Below are 14,712 nucleotides of genomic sequence, written 5' to 3' on the forward strand. Positions count from 1 at the left end.
TCATCTGGTTAGGGAATTCATTCTTCCTTTCTGCCTTGAGCTACTACATGCTGTTATCTGGCAGGGTTAAACAGCTCTTGCCCACTTCTCAAAGGAGTATTAAACTCTATTTTTGCTCCTTGGGCAGGCTGTCCCTTCCTAACTGGTGGAACCAAAGCAAGAAGAGTCTCATGGACTATGAGGAACCTAAATCAAAGCAGGCTCTTGGCCACAAGTTCTTCCAGGTCAAGGCTCAGTACTAACTTCTGGGAAAGCCCTCCACATTCCTGAGCCTTTTCTGTTCAACACAGAGATACACTTTGTGAGCCCATTCCCAATGATCTCTGGGATCCAAACTGTATTATATTATTCATGTTATTTACACCTGTAATACCAGCAGCATGCTAAGGGCTTTGAAGAGATCTCGGAAGACAAAGCCCCTGCCTAAAGAGCTTAATATTCACATTTTATTCACAATATAAAAATATACATACTCTGAGTCTGTGAGACACTGGATTAAAAAGGCTTTTCTCCTTAAATTGGCTCACAGAAATCTAACCCCCTGAAGAGAGAGAATGAGGCAGCTGTGGAGGGAAGGGAGCCAGCACCACTGAGTACAAAGTGTCTCTCAGCTGCCTCATCTGGAGATGCACTTTCAGCCTCAGCTTGGGGTCTCTACAGACACTTTTGATCCCTGTGAGCCCAGCTGGGACCAGAGGGCCGGGTTCACCATGCTCCCCTGCATGGTGTTCTTTGCCAGAAGTGAGTCCCAGCTCCACCTGCAGTGGGTGAACAGGGGGGATGTGATGGGATCGGAGCCTTTGGATCTGCCTGCTCAAACTCAGCCCTGCTCAGTGGAACAAAACCAGATCACTCACCCTTTTACTTGGGAGTCAGGGTGTACAGCACACAGCTTCTCAGTTCTGACCATTCTGACTATCACACTCTTCACAGTATTTTGACACAGTGCATTTATTTGCTATTTCTACGCACGACACACCACACTGTCAACATTGAAACACATTAAATTATTTAAGACCAAAGAAAACCCAAACAATAGCATATGAAGAGATATTTTGGAAAAAGTTGTATTTCTGCATTAGGTGTCCTTGAAGTTTGGTGGGACTTTTGCCATAATGGACAACAGTGCCAGAGAAATGGAGCAGAGAGCTCAGGAAGGGGTTGGTGACTAAATGATTGTGGGGAGAGGGAGTCAGACCCACCATTACAGGTTGACAGTTGAGTAGCAAAGTGACAAGAGTTCAGAGGCTGTAAGTTCCAGTCTGTTGCAGAATTTTAATGTGTTTCCACATGAATGATACTCAGTTAGATATTGTAAGCACAGTGCTGGAAAATTAGGATTAGCAAATGGCTAAATAAACTGAAAATTGGGTAAAGAGATTTGGAAGTAAATGTAAATGCTTCAGTCGTAATGGACTTTGCCCTCTAAGGAATATATTTTTAAAATAGCCTGTTAATTCTTATTGGATTTAAATTTTTTCCCATTACAGACACTAGAGATTTTACACAGAAATCTGAAGGGGTTATAGAAGAACAGTAAAAGAACAACAGAAGAGATGTAGGTTGAAAGTGATGCAATGACCTCTCTTTTGTGAAATGCTCATCACAGATCCCCAGGAAAATTTCTGGGATTCATTCCTGGCCACAACACAATGAAAAAAATACTTAACACAAACTTCACCAACTCACTCCTGGTCCTTAAGAAAATATCTGTTACAAGGCCAAAATCCACATCAGTCTTTGCATGATTAACTATTTCTGAAACCCAGGTGAGACACAAAGGAAACTGCACACAGACACAGGACATAAATAACTCTGGGCATTATCTGCAAACAAGGGAAATCACTCAGAGGTGGCAGGCAAAGGGGATGGTCCATGCTGGACCCTGGGGTACACCAACATGCCTGACCAAATGCACAAAACTGGATCCACATCTGATCAATGGCACTTTGAACAATACAGGAACTGGGATGCTCCACAAACCAGCCTCGTGCTGACACCAAAATGAACCAGACAACTCAAATACCCAAAATGGGAAAAGCAAATAGTGCTAGTGAGAGAAAAGAGTGGGTGGTGCATAGCCCCAGTGACTGTCTCAGTATATTGTTTTTTCCCCACGAGAATCTGCAAGATCTGACACTTCTCATACCAATTCCCAAGGAATATAGCAAGAGAATTAGAGATAGGGGGAGAGAGATGCAGAGCAGTCTGATAACTTACCATGATAATAGCTACTGAGTCAAAATTACATCCAAGGCTTCCCTCTTCAATCTGTGAGGTTTGATGATGCTGATTTTATCAGCAAGGTCATTTTAGCACCCAAGCTTAATCCAGAATCTATTCTGATATTTGTTTAGGAGATTTGAGTAATCTCTTTAGGAGTATTAACAAGTGCTGGAGTCCTAAAGAGCAATCTTCTCTCAGCCCTTACTGGAACAGAAGGATTTGAGGTCAAAGCTAGGTGAAGGTTTTTTTAGGGCGATCTGGAAGCAAATGGAATTATCTTAGGAGCAAGTCACATTTTGGAGAATAGAGGCATGAAGTTTGCAAAGGAGTTTAGGTTGATTTTGGGTTCAATTTTCTGGCACCCCTGGATGCAACCCATGAGCTGCTGCATGATTCAGGCATTGACAGGAGGGCAGAGGAGCTTGCTCTGAGATTTCCTCTCTGAGCCATGTACAACTGCAGTCAGTGGCCAAACAACATGTGAAAATTTACTGCCTTTTTCCAGTGTCACCATATGCTGCCTGTTGGCTCTTCATGACACAGGGCTGGCCCTGGAGCTCTGTGTTGGGAGGGGACATCTAGTTGAGGGAGTGGATGGGAAAATTCAGTAAAACAAAGTCACTGATGCTCAAATGCCAAGCTGTTAAATCTTCAGAAAGTCTTGGTTCAGAAATCAGTCACTGATTTTATAAATAATTAGAAATATAATCAGTGGATAAGAAGTCAAATGTTCACTTGAAGGCTTTGGGTTATACTTTGGAAGCGCCTTTGAGGAATTGTCATTGAATCTTCACACCCAAAGTGTTCTGGGTGTTGCATGGGTGTAGCATAAACCATTTCCACATGGTCTCATCTGAGACTGTGTGGCTGATAACACATAAGATTAGACCTTTCCTTGCAGATAGGCTGAAGAAAATCACAAAAATATCAAAATAACAAAACCAGAGGCAGTGGTCCCACAAGAGCCCCATCATGGAAGGCAGAACAGCTTGTGGCACTGTTGAGCCATTAACCCTTGCACCCTCTTCTTCCCCAGGAGGCTGATGGATTTTTGTCTAGCTCCAGCAAAAAAGAACACCCTGGCCTGTGGGGCTGAATGGTGTGGATTCTCAAGTTCTCTGCTGTTTCACAGCTGGCAGCAACAGATAAATTTATCACTTGTCCGAGCCAAGGTTCACCAGATGGAATCAGGTCTCATTTGGAGGTGCTGCCTTGAGGGTAGAGGTAGGTTTGGGCATTGACTCATCTCACCTTCCAAGCTTTGGAATGTCTGAAAATTTGGAACATCATTTGAAATCCTAAGGCCAAACACCCCAAGCTTAAGAGGGGCACTACAGCTCACCTAGGAAAGGTTTACAGTGAGCTTTGCTATCCAAGCCATAACAATGTTATGTTTGTGGGGCTGATAAATTGCCACAGCAATTATTTTACTGTAAAACCAAACAAACCTCCCATTAGGGCCTCACATGCAAAAATCTATTACTGGTAGTTTCAGAAATTTGGGTGTTGAGTAATTGGGATTTTGGCTGTATCATGTGAGGGGAACTAGAAAACAGTGTTATTCAAAGTGTTGTGACATCAAGACAGGTACATGATGTACCCTAATGCTGACAGGACCTGCTAAAGTGTGTGGAGAAAATAGTTTTATTTTTCCTTTGTGTTTGAAGGGTTAGATACAATTGGTAATATACAGCATGTGACTACTAATGAATGTGTTAATATAGATTTTCTAGAGCTTTTTATTATGAACCACTGCTAACAATGTTTTTTTTCACTTGTGAGTGGAAGCACACGATAAAGGCATCCCTCAGGAAGTTTGTGCATTTACTCTCCAGCCATGACTCACCCCTTAGTCAGAGAAGCAAAGCCCAAGCGACCCAGCTGGGGTGAGTACAGAGCCATCACAGAGGAAGTTCCCTTAGCAACAGGAAAACATCCAAAACCCCTTCCACCTCCTGCTTGCTGTTCCTTGAAGTTGTTCTAAGTAAATGGATGCTCAGCCTCTGAATTTCAGAGGTAGAATCAATGTATCACAAAGCAAATCCTTCTGCTTGCAAGCAAGTTAACTTTAGCTACCACCCTCCTGAATTCAGGCTTAAGAAAAATAACGTTTTATTTTATCTACTCTCTCCAAACACTGCCTGGGCTCATAAACAAATAGCAGACACAGCTCCTGCATCCTCAGCTGACACTGATTATCATCAGGGATCTGTTGAAGTTAATGAAACCATGGCAATTCAGAGCAATCAGCCCAGCATGAGCTCGGTGCTTGTGGGTTCCAGGTGCCCATGATCAAAGCTGAGGAAGAGCAGAGGAATAGTTCACCCAGGAGAGAGGGAGGCTTGGGGCTTTGTTCTGTGGTGCTTCTTTGTGAGATGTTTTGAAGAAATTTTGAGGTTTTTGGGTTTTTTGGTTTTGTTGTTTTTATTTTTTTTTTTTTTTAGAGGTATTGGACCAAAGAATGGGGAGCTGCAAGCAAGTGGAAAATTGTTCTTTGTGTTCCCAGGTACTGTGTACAGTAGTCTGATGTAGTTCCTATTTATATGTACATTGTTTCTTAAAATATCTTTACTCCCTATGCTGCACCCCTCTGGGGTGAAATGTGTATATTACATTGCAACAAGATGCCACTTTTTGTGTTCACTGTAAGTCTATGTTAAAGTTCAGTAAGGCTCAATGTGTGTGCTTCCCTCCCTGTTGTAGGCATGCAGGCATGGAAAAAGAGTGCAGAAATGAGTGTATTGATTTATGCCTGTCACTGCCTGACAGGAGCACATGGGGGTCTGGGAATTTCGGTTTAGCTGATGGACTGTTCTAAAACTGACCTGGTTCTGGTGCTGTTACTTGTGAGATGTCTTTGATGCAGCTCAGTACTTTTGAAGTATTGTAGAAGGTGAAGCAGAGCCAGCTTTGTAGGCAATAACAACAGAATGAGATTATTTAGGCTAAAATGAGTCAATATTTGGAAAATTCCACTGTTAATAATCAGACCTTGCCTGAGGGGAGCTGATTGATGCTGCCTGTACCAGATGGTTTGCAGCATGAGACTGAGCCTGAGTGCTCCTGTGGACACCCCTGATGGGGAAGCAGCTTGGGGGAAAACATGAGGGTGCAGCCAGAAGATCCACGTGGGTACCAAGTCACCTCACTGGGAACAGCACAGTCAGGGCCTTCAGTTAAGGGTGGAGAAAGAAAAGCACTTTTGGGAAAGATATAAAATTACACAGATTTGAGCTCTTGTCTGTGGTCACCCTCAATGGTGGCCTTGTCCCAGCTGGTGCCAAGTATGGGGGTGCCTGACCTGCTTTTCCAGGGCTGTGAGCTCCTGCTGGCACCAGAAACACGAGGCCTTGGCTGTGTTATGCTGACATCTGTCCTATAAAATTGGCAGCAATAATGAATGACAGCCCATATTTCTGTAATACCTTCTTCCTCAGGACACCTAACAACATGCCATTGATAATGCTCTTTAAGGGCTGGATTTTGGCCAGGTCCTTGAAGAAGCAATAGCTTGGCCATGGTCCCACAAAATGGATGCTTCTGATCAGGGACAAGGGACTTGCTTTCCCTTCTCCCAGATGACTTCCTCCCCTGAACAAACAACCTTTCCATGCCTGACTAGAGGGTATTGATGGTTCTGATTGCCTGACCTGAGTACCTGGTTGTTCTTGGCCTGGTGCTCAAGCTCTGAACAAGTGCACGAGCTCTAATGGGCGATTTTGGGTGGGAGCAGCTGTCTGTAGTGTCAGACTGCACATCTAATGACATGCCACTGAGCTGCCCTGGGTTAGGCTACAGCAATAACTCATTAAATATCATTCTGAGGGAGCCAATTTTGGGAGTGTTGGAGTGATCACAAACAGCTGAGGCATAAACGAGTCTTCTTCCCATCCTTGGTCCATAGCACGGCTCAAGACTTCTCTGGTTATTTGTGGACAGAATTTATTGATGATTATCGTATTCCTTGGCATGAACTGAAATTTCAGGTTCATGGCCATTAACCATGGTGAGAACAAGTGAACCATTTGTCTCACATGATGGGTTTGCCTGTGGAAGCTGCAGATGCTTTGACTGACTTATGAGCGTGGCTGGTTGCTCGTGTCAGGTGCAAACAAAACAGCCAAAAATGCCCAGCTGGAATGGGTGTTTGTGTGTGTGACATGATGGTCCCTCCTGCAGATACTGGGCTGGGAGCAGTGCTGTGGCTTCCTGGTGCCCTGATGAAATGTACTGCCTCTGCATTGTAAAGATAAAGAGGAGATGGATTAAACGCATCCGATGCTTTACAGCGAATCCTGGTAGAGCCTTTCTGCTCAAACTTTTTGTCCTGCTTTCCCTGACCACTGTGACACCAGCAATTTGCTGGTCTTTTTGAGTCACCAGCATAAAAGGAAACACTGATTTGTACCCCAGGAGCAGGGATGGGAGCCTTCAAGCACCTTGTGTGCATGCAAAGGAGACTGATGCATCCGGCGCCGTGACTGCTCTGAAGAACTCTTCAAATCCTGGAGTGTGAGCCTGAGTGCAGTTTGAACAAGCTGTGTGCTTATGCAATTAAAACCAAGCTGTGCTGCTCCTTGAGCACTTACAGCATTCCATAGGGGCACACAGAGCTCAGGCACTGCTGTATGGGCATCTCTTTACACCCAAATGGAGGGAAATTGGCCCCTGTGCTGCAGGAAGGAGGCTGTGGGTTTCTCTCTCTGTAACCACAAGCTCAGTTTCTGAGCAGTGATTGCACTTTCCAGCAGCACCTGTGCTCTTGTTTTGCTCATGGTGTTGCTTATTTTTAATGGATAAGGAGAGTCTGCAATCAGTTTCAAAAATACAAGCAGTACAGTTTGAGCCCATGAGATCAGGAGTGGATGAGTACTTTCAAGAAGGCACTGAAGAAAAAAACACTTTAAAAGCAGTATTAATTCTATAATTGCTGTAGAGGATAGACACAGCAGGGCGTGTTTTTTTCACAGAGTGAAACAGAATAATGAGGAATCACAACTTTATATCCTGTTCCATATTTTTCATTAACTTCTATTTGGAGGCAAACAAGTGCCTTCCTTCCCTTCTTCTGCTCCTGTAGGAAAGGCAGAGCTGTCTTGTGGCTTTAAGACTCTGTGAGAACAGAAAGCCTTGATGAATGCTCCTATGGAGATATAAAATGATTAATCTACAGGCATCTGAGAACACTTATGATTTAGGTTTTGGTCTTGTATCTGTTATTTCACTTATGGGGCTGTTAATAATCTTGTAATGCACATCAGGCTGTATCTTAATGATTAAAACATGATTAAAAAGGGTCTGTTCTATCTGTAACTGGTGAGAAATGCAATTATTTTAAGTAGTTCAATGCCTGTACCAGTCAGATGTAGTATTAAATGGCTTCAATAATTTGGCTGGAGGGATTTTTTGAGGTGCTGGAAGCACCCCATCAGAAGCATAGATAAGAATGTCGTGCCAGCTCTGGAGCTGGTGTGGGGGCAATGCAGGAGGGCAGGAGGCCATGGGATAGAGAGCAGAGGGATGGGAGGAGAGTGAGAATAAGTGAAGAGAGTGAGTGTCCTCCTTAGCCTGAGACAGCTGGGCAGGTGGAATAAGGCCTGGGTGGGAAATGTAATGAGGATGGCAGAGCTGGGGGACACACAAGGCTGGGCATGCGCTGAGGGGGAAGCGCTAGGGCTGGAGATGAGGTGAGGGGGAAAAGCTCTTTGCCTTCCTCACTGAGAGCTTGTGCTGACAGGAAATCCCAGGGATGACCTTTGCCTCCTAATGCTGACCTGCTGGTCCTGGGGGGAGCCTGCAGTGCTGAGACCATCAGGTCATCTGGCAGTGCTTCCCAACAGGCTCCCCTGCCTCTGAAAGGTCCAGTGCTCCTCAGAACCTCACAGCTCCTTCGCTCTGAGATAATTAACTGTGTCATTAGCAGGGATCAGACTTCAGTTTTAAGCAGAATAAACCCAACTGCAAGCATGGGGGTGGGACATGGATGGGCTTAAAGCATTTCTGAGGTTTTTCACTTATGCTTCCCTCATATGGGATGCATTTCATCTCCTCACCAGCCTTTGCACGTCAACGACGGAGTTAAGAATTAAAGCAGAATAAAAAATGGACAGTTTTTCCAGTTTGTTGCATTTCTAGTGTGGGGGGCAGCTCTTCAGCTCAAACCCAGTACAGAAGCTAATTGCTGAGAAACAGGGGGATCTTTGAAGCTCCAATTAAAGGCAATTTAAAATCTCCATTGATATTAGGTAGAAAATCACTGCTGCTGGACACATACCAGTTAGCAAGACCAGCTTACCAACTGAGGGGTACAACTGACCTGGTGTAGAAATGGGCAAGGCTCTGCTGAGCAAGTTGTAATTAAACTTACAGGTATTCTATAGAAATTTGGCCTCCTGTCCCTCCTGCACACCCCAACAGTGCAGCTGGGAGATGATGGTTGGGCAGTAAGGGGCAGGTATGTGCCTGTGCTGTGCTGAGTGAAGCCAACTTGATCTGGAAGGAGCCCAGCAAGGAATCTCAGTGTGCCTGAAGCACAAGGGTCACCAGCACCTGTGGGGCTGCCTCAGAAGGGCACAGCTTCAGTTCTGCACTGGGCAAGTTTTACATAAACAGCATTTAAGTAATTTTCTGGTTATTTCTGGTGAAACACTTAATGAAGCTGTACTGCTTCATGTTTTTTGTTAACAACCAAATATTGCAGCTGACAGTGTTTGCCTGGACACACAGAAGTGAGTCCCTGGTCACACAGGAGCCAGAGGCAGCTTTGCCACCGAGTTCAACCAGCACTAAAACTGTTTCTGTAAAAGTGCATTTCAACAGCTGCACTGCAATACCTCTGCTCTAAACCTCTAGTTAAATGCATGTTAAAGTCTAGGATCAATCTGCCAGGCAGTAAGTTAATGGCCCATGCTGTAGCTGCTGCTGTGATGCCTCTTTTCCATTAAGAGAGAGGCAGTGTGGCTCTGAGTGGCTCGTGTGTCTGGAATGATGGTGCTTGTGGCTCACACCTGCACGGGGAGGATGCTTGTTGCATTTAAACTAGATTACATGAGCCAAAAGGACTGTTCAGCCCAGCAGGCACTGCAGAGCTGCAGCGCTCCAAAGGGACACTCTTGTGGCAGTGGGAACTCCTGGCATGTCCCCCATGTCCCCCCACAAGCATTATTTCAGGAAGTTCATGCAGATCCCTCCACTGACTCAGTTTTGCTGCCCTTGACCTGCAGGGTGCTGCAAGCATCAGTACTCCTGTGTCTGCAGCCTCTGAACAGGCATGCAAAAAGCCAGGAGACTTTGCTATCCCTGCCCTCTGTTGGCACAACATCCTGCATCTGGTTCAGGGCACACTGACCTACCAGCTGATCCTGGAGTGTAAAGGGGAGAGATGTTGGTCTGTTCTGGATGCATGCCATGCTCCAGTCTGCTGGGTTGCCTCTGGCATTTTGGATATAGCCTGGAAGGCACTGGACCTGAAAGGTTCAGTGCTTGGTGTTGGGATCTCCCAGCAGTCTGCACCTGGCATGCAAAGCAGCACAGAGAATAAGTGACTTCTCCAGCTCCTTTAAAAGCAAAAGTAGAAAGGGAAATAAGAAACAATTACCAGGTGGGAAGGTGCTGAAGGTGGGAAAGGTGCTGAGGCCTTTTGCTTTCCTTTGCCATGGCTGTGCTCCTTATCTCTCTTGGCCCCATGCTGTAAATCCCATGTTCCCATCTCAGGAGCACTGGCTGCAGGCTCCCTCCAGAGCCCCTTGGTGCAGTCTGGGTCATTCAGAGCAGGTGGTCAGGAATGATCCTGCACCTCCCTGCTGTGCCAGGACACAGCTGTGCCTTCCAGGGCATGGGAGGCACTGGGCTGGTCCTGAGTCCTGCTCCTAAACCTGGCTGGCTCAGCCCACTGCAGCCTTGGGGCTCCTGGGCTGGTGCCTGAGGTTGGGCAATGCTGGGACACCATGCTGGGGACACAGGGAGAATACCTTGGCATCTATCTACCCACTTTTTGGGTGGTGAGGACTCAGTGACTGAGGCTGGTGCAGGGCATCCCTGTGAGGCAAAACCCCCCTGCCCTGCCCTGCCCTGCCCTGCCCAGGGGCTGCTGGAGAATAAGAAGATTTCTAGTGGGGCGGTGAAGGCCTCCTAGGGAAAGACAGGATTTCCTCCAGTGGGACTGAGTAGATTATGACAGAGAGCTAATCTGCATGGCTGTTTCATAAGTTTCCCCAGTGCCTGGACTCCGTGCTCAGCAACAGACACTCTGTGTGCTGAGAATAACTGATTGCCCAGAAACACCATGGCAGAATGTGTGGAGGTCTGGAGCAAGCTCTGCCTCTCAGTCTCTTTGTGGTTTTGTGTTACCTAACAAAATCTCTCCTCATTCCCACACCAGGTTAGTAGGAGGGACAAATGTGCTGTCAAGCCCCACTGCTTGGTGGAAACCACCCTTCACCTGGAAGTTTGCATTCCTTGTGAATCCCCACCTCTTTCCTTCACCTTATTCGCCACAAGCAGGAAAATGTTTGTGGTGACAATCCCAACTCCAAAGCCACTGTTCAGACCACTGTCCATCTCCTACTCATTTACTGCAGTCAGAATTCACAAGCAAAGGCAGGATGCAGGTGCTGCTCCAGCCCAGGGGTCACACCATGATCACACCACGAGGGGCTTTGCTACTGCTGGTCCCTGTGCTCAGACCAACTGCACTGTGCAGCAAAAATCACAAGCAAGCAACATCCAAGGCTTTCCAGATTATGTTATTACAAAGTGCAAGTGAAGATCTAAGTTCCCATCTGGACACTTGCTCTATCCAGCTTCAAGTTTTTATCCAAATTAGTTAAATGCTCACTGCCTTAGTTTTTCTGTTTGTAAATCCCTAACCTGCCTCTTTGCTATTCTTGGATTAAAATCACTGTGTATAGTACAGCTCCTGTTCCAGCAGCTCCTGCTGCTTGTACACATTTGGACAAAAGAACTCTGAATGCATTCTGAGGAATATGGATATTCCCAACCAGCCCAGGGCTGGAGTGCTGGCACTGCTGGGGAAGCTGGGGAGAGTGTGGAAGTTTGTGCTCTGTCAGTGGCAAGTTTGTGTGCAGTTACAGCTTCCTCGGTATTTTTCTGTTTTAAATGCAAACATATACATGACTTCAAGTCCATCCTAAAAAAAAGGAAGATCATAACCCCCAATTAGTGCATTAAAGCTGGCAGCCTGTTTTCATTTGTTACTCCTACACCTTTAGCTTGCCTGACACAGCTGGGGAGCTGTCAGTGAATGCTGTATGAACTCCTGTGTGTGAAGTCGGAGGGGATGGACAGTGAGCTCCCCCCTGGCAGTGAGCCACAGCCTGGAATTTCCTGACAGTTTTGCTTTGTGGTTCTGAGAGCAGCTTGCTGTCAGGGAGTGTTTCTTGTGTCCCTTCCCTACCCCATATGCTGTTTTCAGTCTCTATTGCAGCATTCTGGAGTATTTTGCTTTCCAAATGAGGTCCACAGGGTACAGTAATAAGTTGAAACATCCCAATATGCATCAGTTAGGCATCACTGTAAGCCTCTAGCTCCAGCCCACAAATGCTACCAACAACGAATTCATTCCTCAGATGAGCAAGTGTAATTTATAACTCAGAGCAGCACTTGAAACTGTTTGACTAATAAAATGCCCTTCACTCGACTCCTGGGTTAAAGCCTGGCTGGTGCCAGCCCCTTGTCAGCTGCAATCAGTCTAGGAAATCCTTTTCCAGTGTGCACCTAGCAGTCAAACCTGAATGTGCTCTGATACATGCTTTACTCTCCACTCCCCAGCACTGCCCTGAGTTCTTCCACCGACCCCATCCCGAATTGCTTGGCCCATCCAGCAGCTTCCCCCCATAAGGATCAGGTTTACCTGAGCAGCAGTGGAGCAGCAGTGCCTAAAATGGAGATTTCAATGGGATGCGACAGGGAGATTTTCCCTCTCATCTACGAACTTCTGTAGCTGCCACCTTTGGGAAAACAGCCTAGCTACCAGCAGAAGGCTTCCAAATATCTCGTCTCTCAATGTGTCCAAGTATTTCTTGCTGCTTTCACAGTTCCCAGGAAGTTTTAATTACTTTTGGTTTTTAAATAGAGGCAAAGCACCAGAATTCAGCAACTACACAGAAACAAGCTGTCAGTAGGAAGTGGGTGTGAAGACCCTCTGAATAAAGTCAACCCAAAAAAAGCTGAGCTTTCTCTCTCCAAACTTTATTTCACGAAGCTCCTTGTTCTCCCCACATTTATAAAAACTCTTCTTGAAATCCACTCTGCCTGCACATCCTGGGCTGCCGTGACTCCACTGGGGCGTGTTGGCCATGTCCACGAGGGCAGGACGCTCCATGTGGAGTCGGTGCCTTCTCTGTCATTTGGCAAAGCTCATCCCTCTCATTTTTCCTTGGAAGAAAGCTGCAGGAGTCAGGCAGACGAAGGAGATCAGGGCTGGGGCAGTGCCAGTGCAGTGCTGAGCCCGTGGCCAGCAGCCCTGGCTGGCCGTGCACCCTCTGCCTCCGGAGCGTCAGGGCTGCGCAGGAGCGGGCGCGCGGCTCCTTCTCCGGTGCTCGCTCATCCCTGCGTGCCCTTGCCTGTGCTGGTGGGAAATCAGGGGCTTCCCAGCCCTTCCCTCAGTCACCTCCATCAGACCACTTTGTCCTTGGCTGGTGTTTGCTTTCCTGAGCCCAGAGCGTGCTGGAGAGGCGCTCCCGCCCGTCCCCAGCTGCTCACTGATTTCCCATGCTGCGCTCTTGCTGTTTGCTTCTGTGGCAGAAGGAAAAGCAGCTCTTGCTGGTCAGGTCCTCAGTTAGTTGTGAAAGGATCTTTGTTCCCCCTGTTTAAAATGTAAGGTCTCGCAAATTAAGAAGCTACAGCCTGTCTAGGTCTTATACCAGTCAGTCTCTGATTCATCAGAGAATCTCCTTGGTAACTAGCAGTTCCTCTCTGATGATTTGCTACTAAAAAGCTCTCCCAATTTAAAGATAAAACACAGTGAAAGCAGGAAGAGGAGCTACACTATACAGATACCTTATACAGAAACATATGCCTTGTGTGCACACAGCTATACTGGATATTTTCTGATGTGTGTGGGAAGCAGCCTCTCTGTGAGACTGCATGGTATTACCCTACGGATGGCAAATGTGCCCCAATTGCGTCATCTCTGCTAGAAATCCTTTTTGCTGCTCCAGGGTCAGTAACCCCATCTGCAGGGTAAATAATCCCCCAGGAGAAGATGAGGCTGGCATTTAACAAGGGGCTCAGCAGTTCACGCTTTAATAAGGCAGATTTCTGCCTTGTGTGGGACTGATTGCCAAGCACAAGGATTCAGAGACAGGGTGACTTTCTGCAGGAGGTGTGCCTGGTGTGTTTGATGCTGCCTGCTTGCCCTCTGGCTCTGGCATTGAGCCCCTGCTGCCTGACCCCCCCCCTCACACATAGCAAAGTGCTGCCTGTGCTCTGGTGCTTGCTCAAGCTGCAGGGAAGGTGCTCACTGAAGATTTATTTTTTTCTAGGAATCAGTATTGCTGGAAAAGTTGGTCCAAGGTGAGGCTAAGCATACTCTGTGTTTGAAACAGTGAGTAACTGTGCTCAGAAAGTCAGTGTAAGTGAAGGATGCCAGAGGCAAATAAAGCTCTGTGGTGAGATTTGCCTGGGGTTCCTCAGGGATGAGGGAATGGTTTTGGGCTGGAGATCACTGTTCATGTTGTGCATGTCTGAAAGCTCCAACTGCCTGTGCATGCTGAGGCTGTGCCAGCAGCACTGTCCTGCTCTGCGTGGGGCTTTCTGTGGCACTGAGCCCACCCGTGCAGTGAAGGGGACATCAAATTCTAAATGAGTGGAACCAAGCTGCTTCCAGTTCTTTTTCCCAGACAAATCAGGAATTTCTATCACTCCTAGACTTCTCTTGCAACGCCCTTCCAGCAGCCCTTGGCAGAAGCGAGCAGAGGATGAAGAGCAAGGCAGGTTCACACTGGCAACCCAGATCCTCCTCTGTATTTCCTCACTTGCCTTATGTTCCATGGCACTAATTCCTCTGAATCATCACAACAAACAGCAACAAAGCACCCAAATCCGTGAGATGTTTTTCCATTCCTGCAGGAGGGTTTTGAGCTCATTGTGGAAGCTTGCCCAGCCCTGGGAAGCACCAGCAGCTGGAGTGTGGCTCCTCCAGGCAGCTCTGGCAGTAAGGAGACCATACCCCATGGATGTCAGCAATTTGGGACCAAATCTGTGTTCTCATTAGGTGGTGTGGCCCCTCTAATATCTGAGCAGGAGAGTTACAGCATCTGGAGTGCTCTGCCTGGGGAGCCCTGCTTAGATTCAGACCTGTGGTTTCAGGGTCTTTAATTTTAGCAGGAAAACACTTGAGTGTAAATGTTTTTTCAGCCCATGCCAGCAAAGCCAAACGTGCTCAGACCTACATTTATCAAGGAATATGAGTGACAATAAGCTGGTTCTGATTAATGAGGGCTGATATATTCAAGCTGATTTTTG

The 14,712-nt window shown here is 46.8% G+C and overlaps 1 protein-coding gene across 5 annotated transcripts in view; it reads right to left on the minus strand.

Moving 5' to 3' along the window:
- Positions 1-14,712, minus strand: part of LOC139595096 (calcium-activated potassium channel subunit beta-2) — a 95,402-nt gene that overhangs the window by 37,734 nt on the left and 42,956 nt on the right. The window contains exon 1 of one of the 5 annotated variants that reach the window (XM_071438039.1): positions 12,098-13,190. The exons of 2 other annotated variants lie outside the window; for them this stretch is intronic. In XM_071438039.1, the coding sequence (XP_071294140.1) occupies positions 12,098-12,171 (74 nt within the window). In that variant the 5' untranslated portion in view covers positions 12,172-13,190. Of the gene's footprint in view, positions 1-12,097; positions 13,191-14,712 lie in introns of those variants that run through there. 2 more of the 5 variants (XM_071438038.1, XM_071438037.1) reach the window with 2 other exon arrangements.

Source organism: Agelaius tricolor, unplaced genomic scaffold (genome assembly GCF_023055355.1).
Source record: "Agelaius tricolor isolate 1412-34295 unplaced genomic scaffold, bAgeTri1.0.p SCAF_12, whole genome shotgun sequence".
In the NCBI taxonomy this organism is placed as follows: domain Eukaryota; kingdom Metazoa; phylum Chordata; class Aves; order Passeriformes; family Icteridae; genus Agelaius; species Agelaius tricolor.